The following is a 20836-nucleotide window of genomic DNA, read 5'->3' as shown; positions in this document are numbered from 1 at the left end:
CACTTTTTTATGTTTTATGCACTCTGGAACCTTCTGTATACTAAACATACAAGAACAATTCCCAGTGTGAATGGCGTTATTTATATTGATTGAAGCTGCTCTGTAGTCTGGTGGTTCTGCAGCAGATACTTCTGAATATTTTTCCAGATGGCAGCAGGGTGAACAGACTGTGGTGGCTGCTGTCTTTCAGTATCCTTTGGGCTCTGTGCAGACACCTCACTTCACCGAGGTCACTGATGCTCTGTAGATGGTAACCAGTGATGTTCTGGGCAGTTTTTATCACCCGCTGTAGAGCCTTCCTGTCCTGGGCCATGCATGAGCCATGTCAGTTTGAGATGTTTCCAGTCAGTATGTTTTCTATTGTTCCTCTGTAGAAGTTAACCAGGATCTTGCTCTGGAATTTAGCCTTCCTGTGTTTCTGTAGAAAGTAGAGCCTTTTCTGTGCTTCTTTAACCTGGGTGGTGATGTGTGAAGATAGGTTCTCAGTAATTCCACGGAACCTATAGATGTTTACCTGCTCCACCTCAGCTCCACTGATGTAGACAGGAGTGTGTCTTTGCCTCCTTCTCTCTAAAATCAACAATCAGCTCCTTGGTTTTACTGATGTTGAGCAGTAGGTTGTTTTCTGTGCACCACTCTGCAAGATCGTTGATTTCCTCCCAGTATGAACTCTCATCGGAGAGGTGGCTGAGCACACAGCCCTGGGGGGCTCCAGTGTTGAGCACTAATGTAGAGGAGGTGAGACTGCCAATCCTAACTCTGCCTGCGTGTGAGGAAGTCCACTATCCAGTTGCAGAGTGTCGTACTGAAGCATAAATGTATGAAATAATATGTGTATAAAAGACAATACATAAATAAATAATAATAATAATTAATAAATAAACAAGTAAAATAAAATAAAATAATGGCTAGGACTTTTGTTTGTTGTGCGTAACATACGTCCCATACAGGCATTATTCAGGACACCATAAGCACGCGGTTCTATGAAGGACCCGCGTATATAAAGCATGGCCGGACATTTCTTCGGTCTCTTTTTGGCGCACCTCTGGGAGGAATAGTGTAAACATTCAGTCGTCAGGATTTTTCACGAATTTCAGTTCGTCAAAAGAAACACAGGACGGTAAATGGGACGCACACTGAGTCTCTTTCTGAAGTACTGTCTTTACACAAGTAGTCAGTGGGCGGAAACGGGACACTCAGCAGCCTCTGCAGTGTTTCTCTGGTGCCGAGCACGTGGCACGGAGAGAGGACTCCACTGTAATGGAGGCTGAAGGACCTGACTTTGACATGCGAGCTCTGTTCTCTCAACAGGTCGTAAAATGAGTCTCCTCGTTGACTTTGCTGAGCCGAAGAGCGAGTTCCCGAGACACTCCCGGAGAACCAAGAATAAGAAAATGGTTCTTATTCTCTAAAATAATGCATAGAAACTGCATGTGTAACAGGCTGTCAAAACTGATAGAAATCCAATAAAATGACATTACATAAGCTTTTAAACATATTTCACTCTAAATCAGGTGAAAACGTGTCGTTGTACAGAACTCCTTGTACTGATCTGGTGGCATGTGAAGACGCTGGTGTTATAGTACCCTCTGCAGGGCTTTAGCAAAGACAACATCCCATTCTGTAACTGATAAAGCACTAGTTTTTCTGCTTATCAATTGGCTTTAAAACGTTCTAGATCGATCGCCAGACTACATACTAGCTAGGCTAAAAAACAGATGAATTGCTGAGAACTACAGCTTTTTTTGTTAGACTGCTTTAGGTATAATTTGAGACTGGTAATGAAGAAGACACTGAATATGCTGCCTACTAGCCCTAAGAGCATAAAAACACTTGACCGTTCTGAAAAAGACCCTCTCTGCTGTTTCAGGACCACACTGAATAAAGATGGATCTGGCTGAAAGAGGATCATGTCCTCCCCCTGGCCTCCTGGTAGTCCTCCCCTGAAGGAGAGTCCAGTCTGCAGCCATGAGCTTAATGGTGAGTCAGGACGGGATTCAGTGAGTGCTATGGAAACCATGATATGCTACTTTGATGATCCACAAGACTAGAGTCTCTGATTACACCATGAAGCTCTTTCACAGTGCACTGAGCATGCATACCACTGACTATCAATACGATCTGCAAACAGTGGCACTGCTCCTAACACTTTGTTCTGTGTCTTCAGCAGGTGTTTGAAGCAGCTGGACTTTATGGAGACTGCTCTCTGGGTAAGTCTGGGACCCAAAAGCTTCTGCTCTGAACTCCTCTCTGATGTGGAATGATGATTTCATAGACTAGAGTCTCTGACAAAAGCATGAAGTTGTCTTCACAGTGCACTGACCACAACACCACTGGTATATTTTAACCTATTTACTGTTGATCGCTAAGATTACTGCTGGAACTGTTTTTAAGTGTTTTATTGCTTTTCCAACAGCCAATATTTTATTTTTTATTCCACATAAACTATAAACAATTGGCAGACACCCGAAGCTTGCTTTAGCTGGTTAATCTGTATGTCTTTTTATTAAGGCAGCATTATCATGACACATTAATACAATATAAAGGAAGATGGATATAGTTTGTACTGCATTCCGTCTGTGATTTAAACAGTAATGGCAGATGTTTCACTGGAAACTTACCCACACTACAACAACTTACTCTTGTATAATAAGTCCGATCTTCTTTACTGTTTTTTGTAGGGGTGCATCTGATTTCTGCCACCACCTTAGTACAGTGGAGGTGAATGGTTAACGAACATGGAAATCTCATTTTAAAACTGTCCCAGTCATCCAGGGGCTTACTGAGAGTTTTCAGAGGTGTTCTCTTAAAAAAGGGCTGGTAAAACTTGATAACAGAGCTTGAAGTGTGAGTGCAGTAAATGGGCTAAAACATGCTAACATGTGTGGACCCTGAACTTGCCCCTGATTGTCATGTGATGGTTCTGATGACGTCAACTTGTCTTGCAGCTTGTCCACACACTGACAGAAAGGAGACGACCTGACTGCTCCACAGCTGTAAGTAGCAACCACTTAAAGTCAGGATCATCCAAATAGGGCTCAGAAGAGCTTTTACCCTGTAACTTTAGTGTCTGAGTTTGGTCAATGATGATGCAGTTATTCGGTTCGACTGATGTTAACTGAAGTTTACTCGCAGCGCACTGAGACGCTCAGATTGTTCAAGGCTTCTTTGGAATAATTTGTGGAATGAGAGTGGTGATCACTGATATTTCTGTCAGGTGTGACTGTAGCAGCCTGAGCTGGATGATGTCTGGACACAGTGGATGGACCAGGTTGGTATTGATGGGATGGTATAGTCTCCTTACTGACTGTTAGACTTTAGGGGGAGTGACACAGAGTAACCTGAAGATTTAATGTCCCTTCACAGGTGCTGCAGCTCGTGAGTCAAGACTACAAAAAGCCTTAAAGATGCTCAATATCAAGTCTCCAGGAAAGGAAGCATTAACTGATGCATTCCCATTGTTCTAAATATAAATCCTGTGCCTCTGAACAAGTAGTTTCCTGCTGTGTTTGTTCAAAGCCGTTTCCCCTCAGCTGTTCATGGCTTTAACCCTTGACCTGCGGATATATTTAAAGACATTTCAAATAAATGGTTGAAGGCACAAGGACTTCAGGCTTTTCTTTTTCCAACAGTAATAGCAAGCTTATTAAAATGCTGTTTTGGGACATGAATGTGCCCTGCATGAGGTGGAAATGAATAAAATGACTCAAATACCATACATCTAGAGTAGTTGAGTATTTGTGTTTACTCTGTGCTAAAGGGGAATATCACCTAGATGAAGAGTTGATGTTATTTCCATAGTCTAGGAAAGTTCACTTAATATTAGAACGAGAGCTGCTGTCTCTCAAAGCCAGAGACAGAACTCTCAAACTTGTGATGTTTTCAAGTACAGGTTTAGTTTACTGATCCCATGTTGGGGAAAGGAGCAGAAAAGAAGGGATATATATCACACTTAAAGAGAAAATCTTCAAAAAAAAAAAAAAATAGCATTGTGTATGGATAAGATATATCTATATAATACTGCATGTTAAATAGACTGAAATAAATGTTTGGTTTTTTTAATATGTAAAATGTGGAAATTTGTTTGTGCAGTGAGATAGTTGGAAGAATAAGGTGTGCTCTAAAGCTACTACATCAAGATGTTTGTTTTTTTTAAATACCCAAAATGAGCTTTATTCTGTTTTCAGTGCTTCACTCTTTGAAACCTGAGAAAATGTTTCCTTTCAAATACATTCAAAGAAGGCTGTGAGCTAAAAAAGAAATTACCCAAAATTAGCAAAAAAAAAAAAAAAAATGGTAAAAGCTACAAGAAATTTTACTGGGAATTAGCACCAAAAAACAAAATTTTAGAACAGCAAAACAAGGCAAACAAATCCTTGAAAAGGTGCTTAAAAAGTTATAATTCTGTAAAATGATTTTAAATATGTAATTAAGACAATTATACATTTTTGTTCTTTTCCCTATCTTTATTTTTCCCCTGACACTTTCACTGAGCTTTTTAAATTCTTAGTAATTTCTTGCAACTTGTGAAACATTTCTTACCAAATTGCACTTTGCCTTTTTTCTGTGAAAGGCCTCTGAAAGCAGCACAAGAAAAGTGATGATGCTCTGGGTTTCAAAAGGGTTAAACACAACACTTAACAGAACATTTGGATGACCATTGAAAGTGTCTGTCTCTTAACTGTAGCTGGCAGCTGTAGTTGCATTGCAGGTTGTTTCATATAAAATATGATCATAAAGAATTTCTGTCGATGAAATAAGATGTTATGCAGTCAGTCACCACAACCTCATCCTATTGCATGACGCAACTTGCATATAAGTAAAAGGGAAGTAAAACCCCACAGTGAGAATACCCAGTGAGAAGTAAAAGCTGCATTCAAAACCTTCAGTATAAATATTTATGATCAAAATGTAATTCAAGTTTCAAATCTAAAAGAAATCATGCAGTAATCTGTCCCATGCTGTAAGTGTCTTCCTTTTCTATCTGATGCCTCTGTATTAATATTAGAGCTGCATTTATGTGTGTATTGCATTGTGCCGCTCTTTATATACTATTGGGTAGTTGAATCTACAGCAATGCATCAATATTTTATACGATCATATACTTGCAGTGTGGCTGTCCTGTGAGAACCACAGATCTCCAAAAAGTCAAAAACAGCCCTGTTTTCAGCTTTGCAGCAATGACTTTTCCAGCTGATCAAAAATAGTTTTTAAAGAGTTTATTTTGCTTAAGATGGAGGAGAATTTTCTCAACACATAAAGGACCATTTTATCCTTGAGTTCATCACAAACATAAATCAACAACACAACTGGAGATACATGATTTTCACTGGACAGGAGGGGGAGGAAATGCTGTCATCGAAAAAGTGTCAAGCTATGAGACATGGAGTGCAGTAACCAGCTGCAGTATTTCCCCAAGATAGTGGCATAGAAGTATATAGATGCGTAACATGAAAATAGTCAAGTTCCTTGAATTTGTACTAAAACTGTGTGGTGTACATAGAATAACTCAAAAGGGCTTGTTATGCATAATGAGTTTGCAATGAGTGTTTTTTGTGTTATAAATTAAGTTACCAAACAGTTATACAAGTACAGCTGCAATGATTAGTTGAACAATGACTTGATTTTTTTTAACAGTTTAAAGTTTTTGGGGTGTTTAGTTTGTCCGTTTTTGTTTTTGTTTTGTTTGGTATTTCAAGATTTTCTGCATTAGGTACTTTTAGTACTTTAGTACTTTATCCTAAATATATGTGCTCACTTTTATTAAAGTAAGATTTTCAATGCAGGACTATAATTTGTAACAGGCTATTTTACAGTGTAGTATTCGTACTCTTGCTTAAGTAGTTGATCTGAATACTTCTTCCATCACTGACAGTTGCATAAGAAGAGTTGCTGGATGGTTCGAACTATAAAAGAAGTCCTCTCTCCACGTGGCCAGCTGCACTGTAACCACCAGCATGTTTCTGAAAGCTCAGTGTGTGCGCCAGATGGGATGTGAGACCACGCCCTGGGAATGAACCCATGGCATAAATATAGAGAACGCTTACTTTGTCCGCCAATGGGGAATCCAAGTAATGAAGACGTTGGTCACATTTCTGCGGTTGGAATAAGGATCTTTTTGTATAACACGTTTGTGTGGAGAGGACGGTGAGCATCAGTATGAACCGGAGATGTTGGCTCATGGTTTTATTTTGAAGGCTGGAACCGAACCGGTAGTTCGTCTTCTTTGTTCTCGTAACTAGCTCGGGACAGAGCTGAACGTTTCGGTCGACCAGGCAGGCGGACCTTCCCCTCGGTCTCTGCTGGTTAGTAGTGCCATTAAAGGAGACCAACCTGTCGTCAGTTAGCCCTGTCTTGAAACTGACTTTATATAATAAGGAGAAACACGTCGGCGTGTTGACAGCACAGTGTCCACAAATTGAGGAACTTGGTCTGTGTGTCGACTTAATCTGATGCTAACACGAAGGGCTAGCTGCGGTCTGCCACAGAAACTCAAGCTAACGTCGCTGAAGGTGAGCGTTTATCTATCATCATATGAGCTACCGTTCTGAACAGACACCCAAACCTGACAAATGTGTCCCGAAATGTGTTGGTAAACGTTAGTTGCTAACCAATTTTACTGTTGAGTAAACCTCCAGGTTAGCTAAGACAGCCATGAAGACCTATCACAAGCTAACTCGCACTGATGTTGACATGGAATTGAAAGGGAGATTTTATACTCAGATCAACTGTAAACGTCTTTTCTTTTTTGCGCAGGTATGAAGAGTGGATTAATAGGGTACGGAAGACTCTGAAAAGTTGAGCAAGTTTTCCAAGCAATTGCCTTAACATTAGCTGGGTGACGTTTAAACTCAACCTCGGTGAGGTTAACCCATTCACCTGCAACTAGCCAGTGCTAACCTGCTGACTGGGCATATCTGGAAGAAATGTTGAGTTATTGAGAGCAACCCTGGCAGCTCCAAAGGTTGCCAGATGAAACCAAAGACATGTAGACCAGAGGCCTGATGAGTAAACGCTGTCATTGCATCAAGAGCATTGTCAGTTATGTAAGGAGGGCTCAGTCCTTGTTTCAGTTGAACTGCTTCCTCACACCCACAGGTGTGTCTGTGGCCTCAGGACGTCATTTTGTCTAGGCCTGTGAACAAGTATTACAACTTCACCACTGAACTGGTAGTACATGCACGCCTTTCCGGTAAACTCACAGAGTTGCCTGGCCAACGTCAGGAGCTGAAAAGTGTCTGCTGATTTTAATCAAACTGCAACAAGCTCCTTTAGAGAGAATGACCGCTATGGTGAGCAGAGCATGGGGGTGGGTAGTGGGCTTAAGGAACAGCAGTGTTGTGTCAGAGAATACCACAACAGTGACAGCCAAGGGCCAGAAGAATGGCTCTGGCGGACAGGGCCTCAGGGGGTGGACTTCTTGGATCTGGGGAGGATGGAGAAATCAGAAAGACCAAAGCAGTCCCGTAGAGGAGTTCTGGGAAGCACAGGAGAAGCTTCAACCAATGGAAATTGAAGATCTCGGTGCAGGGAAACAGGAGACAGATGCAGGTTCAGATCAAGTTCCAAGATGGTGGAATAAATATCTGCCAACTTCCTACTTTTCATGGCCAAGACAAACTGAACCCAATGGACTGAGACAAAAGGAACGTGATGGTCGAAGTGGAGGTGCGCGAGACTGTGATATTGATGGGGACTTTTCTGACTATGGAACACCTCCACCATCTCCTACACCTCCTTCCTCTCAGCTGACTTCTCCTTTTCGACTCTTCGCGCAAAGCTGGAAGGTGGAAATTCTCCCAGAGCACTACGAGATCTGTTTCAACTTCCTCCGCCACCTGTTTGATCTGTTTGTTGTTGGCTTCCTGTGGACTGTGTCCCCCCCTGCCAAGCTGATCCTGGAGGTGCTGGGGGTCCAGGGAGCACTGAGGCTGTGGTTCCATGGTATGGCCATGTTTTTTGTCTCCACAGTTGGAATGGCAGGATTACTCTGGTTGATCCAGGAGTATCTCCCTCAGTTTGCGTTGATCTATGGCATCATCCAGGCGCTGGTGATCTCTGTCAGTGTTCGACAGAGTGTGATCCTCGGCATAGAGGAAGAAAAAGAGGAAAAGGGGGAGGAGGGCAAGGAGACGGAAGAAATGAAAGACAGCAGGGAACATAAAGAAAAGCTTATGTCTGTTAAGGACAAAGTGAAGACAAGTTAAATTTAAGGTAAGCGCCTTTATTCATCTGATGTGCGGTTCAGGTTACATTTTACCACCTGATCTCTCTGACACTTACCATTAGTGGGTTTTTTAATGACTGCATTAGTTAAACAGAAATATAAATACTCACTAAACAAAAGCACAAAAGCATTACATCACTATGAAAAACTGCTTAACCCTTGAAACTTGAATAGATTGTCTTAATTTCTTTCAAAAACATGGGATGAAAAATAAGCAAATTGAGAAGAAAGAAGCCAAAAATGAGCAAGAAATTAGTGAAAAGCAAGCGAAGATGTTTGTTTATCCTCAACTTCCTTGCTATCTGACTGTGTCTCTGTGGACAGAATGCCACCAGTTGCTGAAACAATGTGTTTTATTTTAAAACATTTACAGGACGGGGTTGTAAGCTGTGCAGAAGCTTGTATAACTTCATAAATGAGTGGAATATGTGCTTATAAATATGAAACTACAGCACTCATATCAGCAGGCAGCGGTGTGCCTTAAGGCCCAGTTAAGGCTGGACTAATTTGATGCAGAAAGAATGTACTAGTTATAATTATTTCTGTTAGAGAAAAGTTAAAGTGTTATTCAAATAGCACTAATTTAACTGTAAGATGCTTTGTTGGACTGCTAGATTTGAGGTTTGTTACTGTAAGACTAACTTTTGTTACTCCTCCCAAATGTGACTTGAATTTTACGTTGTTTTATTTATTTTGCTGTTGGATTGCTAAATGTAGATTGTTTTACATTCCTTTTACTTGAGTGGAACAAGCTCTTGCATTAATTTTATTTTGGAGAGACTTTATATCAGACTGTAAAACACAGATTACCAGTTAAGCCAGGGCTATTTTTGTTGGGGTATAATGCCCTGCAGTGGATGACAAGTTTTAAAATGTTATTTTTAGTAAATTCGTTGTTATATTTACTGAGTAATTCAAAAAAAGTAATAGTTAGATCACATTATAAAATAATCGATAGATGAATCGATAAAAAAAATAATCATTAGGTTCAGCCCTAGTTGGGTGTCTCTCATTTTGCAATACTTCTTACATCTGTCCTAGCTCGCTACATTAAAGATATTGTGCTATTTATTCCACTGCATTTATGTGACAGCTAGAGTTTCAAGATCAAAACAAAGTAACAACAAAGCTGGCTTAGTGTGTGATTTTAGATAAAATATTTATTTTATTATTATAATTATTACTATTGGTGGATACACTGTTTACCAACACTTACCGGTTAATTTGCATTTAGATTCAGTTAAAAAAATATGGTCATCCAGGGTCATTTTTGTAAGCAGAACAAGCAGCTCTGCTTGTTGAAACTGTATTTTTTTTTGTAAGACTGAATGCAAGACTTCAGACTGTTTTATATTTTGGTTTTGTTTCTTTTATTTCGGTGAAGGATCTGAATACTTCTTTGACACTGCTTTTAGAAACGTAAAATGAGGGCAGGTGTGCATAAGAACTGGGTGGTTAGTTGTGTTTTATAGTCCAACGCTCATATTGACCACAGCTCAGTGAGTTCTGTTCACGCTCTTAAGAATGTGAAAGGGCAAGTCATTTATTCTGAGTCGCTCTCGCTCTCTCGCTCTCGCTCTCTCTCTCTCTCTCTCTCTCTCACTCTCACTCACACACACACTCACAGAGAGTAAGGCTGTCATGCATCTGTTTTGATCCAGTTACCATAAAAAAAGAAGTGTGAGATTGTGAGTGCTGTGAAACCACTGGCAGAGAGAAGAGCCTTTCACAGGGACACGCAGATAATTGAGTTTATTTGCCTGAGGCCTCTGGTCTTCCACTGCTTCAGTCCTCACAATTACTGTATCTGTTCACAGAGAGATGTGCCATTAGTGTTTATTATGTTGAAGCAACCATTAGCCTGACATCAGAGATTACATTTTATTGAAATAAACACTATAGTAACTTACTGTGGACCCATTTTTACTGACGTTGATTGGTTTTCTGAAGATTTGCACATCAAAACCAAAACCAAAACTCACTTGAAGTAAACAAAGCTGTGCCATGGTGGCTTATCTCCTTCTCCAGTTGTTACCAGCACTAGATGTGAGCCAACAATTGGCTCCCATTTTTAATGTTAAGTATATTTCTGGTTCACATTTATTATAGGGTTGTGTTTTCATAGTTTTCATTTCTGTCAATTTTGATACAATTTTACTCAAAATGAATCGCTGAGGTGGACAAACACTGTCCCTTAATACAACAAAATCTTACAGCTCAAGAAACACAAGCAGTCAAAAGAAATGATCTTAATAAACCAAATGTTTATTGAGATCATCTCACTCAGAACAATTACATGATGTTAGGAAAAGTGGACTTATTGTGTCAATCTGATTAAAACTGGACTTTTAAAATACATGTAAACATGTTAGTCTGACTGGAATTATACTGAATTGAATTTCTCAAATCAGACTAACACACCCAGATAATGCGATTGGAGTCGAGCTATTCCGTCATGTGCACACCTCAGTCTGATATTAACTAGACTAGGTGATCTGTGTGTGCTCCTAGTTGCTGTGCCAGCCTCCCTCGGCGGTGAGGGATAGGGACTGTTTGTCACTTGTGAGGGGGGAAGTGCTGCTGCAAAACTTAAAAATTATTTATATTTGTCTCAGATAAAAAAAAGGCACAACCCAGCCACCCCTTCCTCTGCTAAAGTACAGTCCCACAACACCGGCACAGAAGCTAAGTGAAGTCCTGCTGTGGACGGAGCAGCATCAAAACATATTTTAGCCACCTAAAAAAAAAAAATCAATATCAGCTTAAGTGTACACTGTACTTGAATATTGTCTCCTCGTTACCAACACAGCAGCTGATGGAGGCAGCAGCAGAGCAGCAGCTCCTCTGTTCAGTGGAGTAAAACGTTTCTCTCAGTGGAGTCTGGTGTTTTTGATAGAACGGCTTCAAATCCCCATCAGTAAGAGCTGTCTGACAGCAAGGTAAAGCAGTGAAAATATTCTACAGATAGTGTACACTTAAACTGATATTGATTTCTTTTTTCAGGTGGCTTCAAACTAATCAATGAAGGCAGAGTTTACTCAGTGCTGTTTGATGTGGTCTATATCATAGACTGTATAAATAAAATAGGTTTATAGCAACTTGTTGTAGGGGGCATATCTCCACCTGCTGTGGAAGAGTCGGACAGACTTCATCAATAAATGGATTTTCCCTCACTGCTTGTATACTGAGACAAGGACAGGAGTCACGTTAAATAACCTAATGGAGCTGTGACCGTAGCTCCACTGAACTGCATGTAAACATACTGAGTTGGCCCACCTGAAATGTTACTGATATTCATTTAACAGAAAGCTGTGCGAACAGCAGGTAGAGATTACACATTCTCTTCCAGTTCAGTTTGTTTCCAACCCGGTAGATCATCTTGATAGCTCGTGTTTCAGACTTGGAGTATGTTGTAGCGTTGTCATTGTGTTTTTCACAGTACAGTGTACAGAGTACAGTGATGTTATTACAGACAGAAATGATTGCCAAATCTGCCAAATTAAGACAACGGTTGATATTCTCTAAAACAATCGTTACAGTCTCCTAGAGGTTAGTGAAGTATTGACGAGTAAATATTTGACCTTTTTTATCATCATATTGCAGGGAGTGCAACTTCAGTGGCACTGCACCAACCGAAGACCACCAACAGCATCACACACCCACCACACGTCACTGTACTGTGTTCTCCTGATGGGCTGTTTTTGAAGAGAGCTGTGTGTTTTCCACAGACAGGAAGAAGCTGCTGTGGATTCAGGAGTCCAGCAAAATGAGTCCAGCTGTATCAGACCTCCTCCTGCAGGACTGCACAGGGACTGTTCACTACACCACTGTGTTCTGCAGTGTCACTTAAGAATTGTATTGCACATTCATTACAAACTAAGTTTTACTCATGTCACTTTATGTTCAATTCTATTGATCTGCATTTTAGAGACATCTGTCCTCACGTGATCTTAATGTTGTCATCAGAATGTTAACACTGATAGCAGTACAAAGTTTAGTATCAGTAAAATATACTACCAGTTATATGGTCAGTAATAACGGGCCATGAATGTTCAAGAAATGCCTTTAAGTCAGTAAGAAAGAAACAGTATTTAGGGATACTGTGGTCACATTTGATTTGTTGTCCTGAGGGACTACTTTTCTCATGATTCACCATGAGACAGTCACACGGTTTGGGACCGGGTGATTGCCTTTGGTGCATTGTTTGCAAGAGAAAATAAATACATTTAAACCAAAAACAACCAAAATGCACAGCCTGAATTAACAAATAAACAAATGCAATCCACTACAAACCACTGCATTAACAAAAACAAACAAAACTCTGTGTGCTTACGAGTAAATACTGTAGGGGACTGAAAGAAGTTATTCTTCCACACAGAGGAGTTTGAGGATGGGCTCCAGTGAGTAAAAGGCAGAGAAGAACATTTGGTGCTACAGTGCTTTAGTGCTCCTGAAAATTGGGTCAAAGGGGCCCGAAATGCCGTTTAAAAGAATAAAATTGTAACTGACTGTAATTCCACAGCAGTCAGGGAAACAGCTCCTGATGTTTGGTCTATCCACAATCTGTGTTTACTCTATTTGGGGTAAACATTAAAAGTCATTAAATTCTTTAGTCTATATTGAGTCTAATTGGAGTGCAGTTTTAAGCTATGCATTTGCTGCTTGGTGCCGTCTCTAGCGGGCTACAATAACTTCTCTTGAATAGGCCCATCATCTGTTGTTCAACTTTAACCTACAAACTTACACAGTTGACCTTTAGAAACACTGCACTGTATGTGGAAATGGAGAGCAGTTATCTCAACACTAGGTGTCACTTAGTTTTGTACAATTTTACACACCAGGGGCCATTTGTATAAAACTGTGTAGATTTACGACTAAAACTGTGTGTGTGCACAGAGGCAGAAGTATGCATACACAGATTTATAGAACCGTGTGTACGCCTGATTGTGTTTTATAAAACTCCAATCATTGTGCTGGGCACACGAGCACAAGCGTCATTCCCACACCCACAGTTAACCATTAATGAACGTAGAAACACCTTCCACATGTGTCTGCATATTGACAGTCATGCCTCCCACCATCATTCCACCTGTTTGTGAGAAATACAGTAAGGAAAGAAGAGTTTCACTGACTGTAAAGTCATCAGTGAAGCTTTCCACCAGGGCCAGAGCAGCTGTCATTACACACAGCAGTGGATATTTGTAGTGTCTGTATCACTAATTCATCACTTTTTTTCTGCAAATCATTGTTGCAGTGAAATCTCAGTCAGTATTATTATTACATCATTACATTATTACAATCAGTGATTCATTCAGAGTGCTCAGGTTCAAACTGACTCTCGAAAATGTTCCACATGGTCAAATTAAACGATCACTAACAGGGAAAAGAGTGGAAATAAAAAATAATGCAGAAATGTATCACTCTAACTCATTTAATATAACCCTTTTTAAATGTGCCTTTGTCATTTTACAGAATGCTGTGTAAACTGACCCCCCCCCCCCAAAAAAAAATAGTTAAGATGGCAAACCTTAAAACATAGTTTTAAGTTTCTTATTTTTAATCTCCTTATGATATTACCTGCAGCTCTCAGCTACAACTGTGTGTGCTTTCTTCCTTTACAAATACCAGTTTATGTTTTGGAATAGGCGTGTGCCTGTTTTTTTTGTGGACACATTGTTTGTACATCTGGCCCCAGGTCTGCTTTTTATGGAGAGGAGGAGACCTCTGTGTGTAATTGGGCTCCTGGTAAAAACCTCCTGAACAAGGAACACTGAGGGAACTTAATCGGGAGAAGATTCAGCTGGTTGCAGTCTGCAGTCCTCACCGTGAGACCCCCCCCCCCCCCCAGTCTTACACACTGTTACCTCAGTTCTTTAGTCTAATTAGAGTGCACTCTGAAGCATACACTGCAATGACTGTCTGCTCTGCTCTGGGTTTGTCTCTGTCCACCATCTTTGTCTTTAAGGCACAGTCGCAACACGTCTCCCCAGCAAACATTCCTTCCGTCCTTAATATCATTCAGCTGAAGCTTGCAAAGCAGACACATTTAAGCAGGCATTTCCTGTTTGGAGCCGTCTCAAGCAGGCAGCAATAAACTCCCTTGAATAAACTCATCTGCTGTTCAACTTTAACCTACACATGTTCACAGGTGACCTTTACAAACTCTACACTGTATGTGGAAATGGAGAGCAGTTATCTTAACACTGTGTTGTCACCTAGTGTTGCACTGTATTACACTCCAGGACTACAGACTGCCATATTATTCTGTTTACATCATCATGCAGCTTTATATGACTTGTATCCTACATTACACCTGTAACTTCCTTTCCATGTCCAGGGCAGAGTGCAGGTCATTGTGTTAAACAGAGGGCTGACTTTGCTGACTTTACTGGAGCCAATATCCAAATTCGGTCGATGGTGGGAAGCCTTTAAGAGATGGGCAAGTAGTAACCAACACTGCTGACCAATTTACTGCTTTAGAGAGCTGTCAACAAGCACACAGACTACAAAATACCACTTTAAAGCCATCCCATCTCTTTAACTCAGCAATGCCCTCAAATGTAATGCAGATATAGATTGTGTGTTTTGAGACCCAAGATGAATTGAATGCACTAGTTGGTTAAATGGTTGCTATTTTTCTTGGAGTAAACCTCTGATAGCTATGAGGAAATGGATTCAGCACTCAGCTGGGATGACTGCTTCTGGCACTCACTTCTAAATAAATATAACATTCATCATTTCCGCTGGTGATTCTGTTCTGCATTGTTTCTGTGTTCACATATTGAGCTGAAAAAGGAGGATGACAGCCCTGTCTGACCTGTGGAGGAGGCGTTTCTTGAAAACCTTAGCGCACATGGAGTATGTTACATTGAGACTCCTCAACAACATGCCACTAGCATTGTTGCCCGTAGAAGGAGGAATCTGTAGAGATTTCAAGTAATGACACATGATACCAGCAGCACATTTGAATGTGTTCTCTGTACACTCTGGGTTTTTGCCTTATGTTATATTCTGTGCCATGATATTCCTTGTTTCAGTCTTTTTCTCAAAACTTTGTGTTTTCATGGATTTTTACTTAATCACCATGCTTTTAAATTTTAAGGTACAAAAATGAGAAGACCAAACACAATTTGGTTTTAGTGCACAATAGCATGTTTTTGCGCTTAACACTCCTGTTGTATTTAACCACTTTTGACTTGCATAAGACATTCTCTTTTAGCATGTGGAGATTAAAGTGCATAGACTTTTCTTACATGTATCACAGCCTGACACATGTGGAGGCCTGTGGCTGACAATATTCAAATGAAATGATGTAAACTTACTAATATGTAACTATCCATTTGTGTGTTTGTGTGTGTGTATATATATATATATATATATATATATATATATATATATATATATATATATATATATATATATATATATATATATATATATATATATATACACATATATACATATATACATATATATATATATATATATATATATATATATAGATATAAAAGCAGAACTACTGTAGTTTTTCAGTATTTGTGACAACGATTGAGAAAATGTGGATTAATTGATTTGTTAGTTGCAGCCCTTCAATAATTGGAATTATGTTTTGATTGATATTGCTACTAATGAAAATGAATTGTAATGTTTTTTTTTTTGTCATCAATATAAAAGTAGTTGACAGATTTTGTGAAAGAGATTTGTCCAGCAAGTATGACAGCATTTAATTTAATAAGTAACAAGCTTAAATAGGTTAAAAAGTCTGTGGTGTCGTTTAATTTTCAAGTTAAATTTGCAAATATGACAAAGAAGGTCCATTTCTTATTTTATTTATTATGGCAATGTTATGGTTAGAAGAGTACTGAAAATGATTGGCACTGCATTTTTATTTTGATTCTTTCATCACTGATGTATTTAAAAAAAACCTGGATTTTTCAATCGTATCACATGTGCACACAAATGGAAAATGAAAATTTCATTTGATTACAAGGTTTAATTTAATATTAGCAGCTATAGACTTCCATGCAAGTGTGTAGAACTGTCTTAGGCTTTTTGTATTGCACCAGATATCTATTAACAATTTGATTCAATCTCTAGTTTGCTTATCAGGAGCTTTTATTGCAGTGATATTAACGCTGAGAATCCCTTGTAAGAAAAGCTATTTTTATATGTGCAACCAACACACAGAACAAGTGCTGGATCACTGTAGCTGAAAAAAATCTGCCCTGCTTCCTTAAATAAGGGGGAAGGTCCTCACTGCTAGCTGTGGTGTAAATTTAATTTGGAAGAATAAAAGGAAGGAAGTATCTGCTGTGAACTATTACTGTACATCTGATTTATAGCCACTTTGAACCCAACACTACACTGAGGTGAAGTGTTTCCACTGGCTAAATAAATATGCTCTTTTATTAGATTGTCTGTTTGTTCTTGATTTTCTACAGGAAATTAAGGAAATGCATGTATAGCATGTTAATTATGCTGGGATTACCTTTTCACTACTAGAACCAGCACAGAGTACAGAGGCAGAACACAAAATGTTCCCAGCCAAAGAGGAGGCCTGACAGTACAGCAGTTTAAAGGAACACACTGTTGGTTTGCACATTGCAGAAAGTGTTTTCAAGGAGAAATAAACTGTGGATGTGTGTCCCACCCTCTGTCAGCCAGTTGTTTCCATTCTTTACAGTGTGCTGAAGAAACTACTTGCAGACACTTGAGTTAAATAAACTAACATGATGGACATCATGTCTGCTGGAAGCCTCTGAAACCTGAGGAGACTGATTATTTTCAAACACATGGGATAAAGACAATGAGCAATGAAAGAAGAAATTACCCAAAAATTAGCAAATAATTTGTAAAAATTAAAGGAAAATGACCTAATAGTTAAAAAAAAAAAGGAAAAGGAATGTAAAGATAATGCCAAACAAGACTTGCTTAAGCCTTTGAAGCCTGAATCAACATCCCATTTTTGTACTGCATGTAGGCCGTCTTACAAAATTATTTCAACATCTAAAATCTGATGCAATTGGTTTGATGCCTTTGATAACATGGGGAAAAGGCAATGAGCAACTTCACAAGAAATGTTTTGCAAATTGCAAGAAATAAGCATATTTAGATTTATTTTTTATAATGGGTAGGTAAAAATGGCCAGAAAACTATAATTATAAATATCATAATTACAGTTTGTATATGTTTAAATTATGTTACGTTATGTACTTCTGTCAGGTAATTCCCATTTTCTCCATCTTTCTTTAATTTTTGCCCATTTTCAGATTTTCTTGGAACTTCGTAATGACTTCATGCTCAGTTTTGGGTCATTTCTTGTCAGTTGCTCATCGCCTTTTTCTCATGTTTTTGAAAAGGTAAACACGCCAATTTGCTCAGGTTTTAAAGGATTAAAAAGTAGCAATCATTCTAATTTTAAATATGTAATTATGATTATTATACACATATTTTTTTCCATAGCTTTTTATCCTTCTCCCCAGTCATTTTTTTCTAGCTTTTTAAAAATAATTTTCTAAAACTAACAATTTCTTGCAATTCACAGGCAAAACTCCTCTGTATCTCCACTCACTACTCATAATCTCCAACAGTAAGCTTAGCCGCACCTCCTATGGCTGTCACTCAGTCCAGGTGCAGAGACTGAAACAAGTTGCAGAGAGGGTAAACATAATTTCAGTTGCCTTCCTTAAATAACTCTTTGCATGCAACAGTTTGTGATCACTGCACACGTTTTTGAGTTTGCCTCTCTGGACCACTGCACATAGAACAGACGGTCATTGTAGACAGTTTACTATATATAACAACACTTTGGAACGTATGAGCTTTGTCTGTTGTAGTTTATTGTACCAACTGTATGTTTTTTACCCATTTAGAACCCCACTATGTTTTAAACATAAAAACAATATTGCAATTGTGTATTTCTACTCTAAACACACACAAATATTAGCAGAACATGTTTTCATCAGCTCATATAATTATGTTATTTTACCTGTCCAATCTAACGGATGAAGAATCTGAACATAGAAATCTCCTAATCTCCTAATAGCAAAAGTGATAATAATGGTTGTAACAGACCAGTAATCCAGCCTCGATCAGGCTGACGAGGGACATCACCATATCTTTAAAAAAAAAGTATTTATGCTCTACTGTCACTTCTAACCCATTTTACCCATGAAATACAAGATATTTTCTTTAACTGTGATATCCTTAAGGACCATATATATATGTGTATATATATATATATATATATATATATATATATATGTATACACACACACACACACACATACACACACACACATATGTATAGTAATACAGAATACACACCTGGAGGCCACTTTAATCACTGTTTAAAACTTTAATTCACATTAAATCTGCTCTCATTATGCTTAATAGTATATACAGAAAGGTGCATTACCAATACAAGAACAATGTACATATGTAACAATGTCAAAGTGTAGAGATAGTAGAGAAAGTGGTGGCAGAAAAGAGCAGTGTCATTCACACTGCTGTCACATATCAAACATGATCTGAAACTGTAGAGGATGATGATGGTGGTGATGGTGATGATGATAGAGCCTGTTTTGTTGGAGTTTTGGTCATAGCTAAGACATGAGGACAAAGCCTGGGCCAGCAGTCATGCACCTTCACCTGTCCTGTCCTGTCCTGTCCTTTCTTGTCCTGTCCTCCAGTTCCACCTGTGCTGCCTGGTCAGAAGAGGACGTCCGGTCATAGGACGCTGCGTCTTCACCCAGTTTCCTCACAGCAATAAAACATGAGTCAGTCATCCTGCAGAGCACAGCAGAAAAGCTAAATAGCCACTGCCTTTGAATAGACTTCAGAGAGCCAAACTGTAGATTTGATTTTGTGACCAACATGCAGCTGAATACAATGGGAACCTTTGGGTGCTTCCTCCAAAGAGTTAAGTGAATAAGTGCATTAAGAGAAATTCAATTTTCTAGTTTGTCCACACTGGTGCGAACACCTCACTGTCCTCCACTGTGACATCACTCGTTACCATCCTGTCTAAGCACTAAGTCTGAAAGACAAGTCTTGAGATGCCAAGAAGTCATGACTTGTAGGATAGTCCGGTGGACACAACGGATAAAACTACACAACTACACAAAACTAATAAAAATTAGCAACACTCTTCTTTTGGTGAGCTGTCATTAGATGTAATCCTGTCAGATAATTCAGTAAATACAGAGTGCTCTGTACTCAGTCTTTACTGCAAACTGACAGTTACAGCTCTGTTCTGACTGTGAGCCCAGCTGACTGATTCACACCAAACTACAAGTCTCTTGCTTCATGAATCAGGCCACGTTCTTCATATGTAGCTCAACTAATCCAGGCTTGCACCATATTAGCCAGATAAAGTAGTCTAGTTCATTCAGTTCTTCCAACCAGGGATGCATGATAATATCGGCATGTCATCAGTATCGGCCGATATTGCTTTATCAGAAATGGCCAACATGCTGACTTGTTGATATCACCATTAATTTTTTTTTTAATTTATTGATCAAGTGAACATGTACAAAACAACCCTAAGTTAAAGTATTTTTCTTATTTTGCACAATGAATGAATATTACATACACTGATAGGGATTATATTTTATGTCTCCATCTGCTGGTGGGCTGTCATGACAAGAGTACACAGAATATGATATTATTTCCAATACAGAAGAGACTTGATGATCACTAAAATTAAGTGAAGAAAAAGTGGATATTTTGATATTCGTATTAGTCATCAGCCAAATGAGTTGTTATATATCAGCAAAAAATCCAATATTATGCATCCCTAACATGCACATTTATAGTTTAGTGTCTTAAGTTTAATATTTTTTTCGATTCCATTATTTTACCGCCATAAACTTCAAAACCAAATTTGAAGCAGTTAGTTTGAATGTTATGATGTCATACTGTTGTATTTAAAAATGTTTCCTGAGGATATCTGTTGTGTTTAACACTTGAATAAAACTGATTATTACACCAACAGATGTTGACATTTCAGTAATTTTAATCATTTATTTCTTTGTCAGTTACAACAAAATTTGGTAATGGTTAATTTCACAGATCAGTCTTTCACTAATAATGTCAAGTAATGTTCTCCTGGAGAGAACAATATAATTTGGTTCTAATCATGGGGGTAGTAGTAATGTCCTTAAAAAAAGAAGTATTGTAAAGTAAGGACAAAAGTATTGTACTTAAAAGAAGCTTGGTTTCAGTGTTTCTACTGGAAGCCTCTCTTCATTTATGTCCAGTCATGGACTGCACTGCATCTATTGTTTGCATGTCCAGATGAGCTGCTGTTCTTTGACTAAAGATACCCCTTTTCCACCAACACGGAACCAGTTCCATTCTGGTTCCTGCACCTAATTATGAACTTTTCAGAGCATTTTGACCACAAAAAAGGTTCAGAAAAGTTGGTTTTCAGCTTTTTCTTGATCTGAAATACAAATCATGATGGCATCAGTGCCTTGTCATTTTCTACAGGTTGGAAAGAGAGGCAACAATGCAGAGGTCAAGTTAGAAATCATCAGGATCAGTGGTCTCATAAATAAATGTAGTTGGTTCATGCTTGTTTTTGGGGTAAAAACAAATCTTTGTAGT

At 38.8% G+C, this 20836-nt stretch overlaps 1 protein-coding gene, 1 long non-coding RNA gene and 1 other non-coding gene across 3 annotated transcripts; all 3 read left to right on the top strand.

The window, feature by feature from the left end:
- Window positions 1–1708: 1708 nt before the first annotated feature.
- Window positions 1709–3718, top strand: LOC121957962. The gene is made up of 5 exons (XR_006106803.1): window positions 1709–1980; window positions 2168–2210; window positions 2949–2996; window positions 3218–3271; window positions 3367–3718. It is a non-coding gene; the product is annotated as an uncharacterized LOC121957962 (long non-coding RNA).
- Window positions 2257–2325, top strand: LOC121958354. The gene has a single exon (XR_006106840.1). It is a non-coding gene; the product is annotated as a small nucleolar RNA SNORD52 (small nucleolar RNA).
- A 2348-nt stretch (window positions 3719–6066) lies between the features above and the next one.
- c18h6orf47 (chromosome 18 C6orf47 homolog) lies at window positions 6067–14966 on the top strand. Its single transcript, XM_042506603.1, has 3 exons — window positions 6067–6512; window positions 6757–8214; window positions 11831–14966. Exon 2 carries the CDS (start codon window positions 7281–7283, stop codon window positions 8205–8207), a length of 927 nt encoding a protein of 308 aa, XP_042362537.1. The 5' UTR covers window positions 6067–6512; window positions 6757–7280; the 3' UTR covers window positions 8208–8214; window positions 11831–14966.
- Window positions 14967–20836: the final 5870 nt, after the last annotated feature.

Source organism: Plectropomus leopardus, chromosome 18 (genome assembly GCF_008729295.1).
Source record: "Plectropomus leopardus isolate mb chromosome 18, YSFRI_Pleo_2.0, whole genome shotgun sequence".
Lineage (NCBI taxonomy): Eukaryota > Metazoa > Chordata > Actinopteri > Perciformes > Serranidae > Plectropomus > Plectropomus leopardus.
This window is presented reverse-complemented; position numbering and strand designations above follow the sequence as displayed.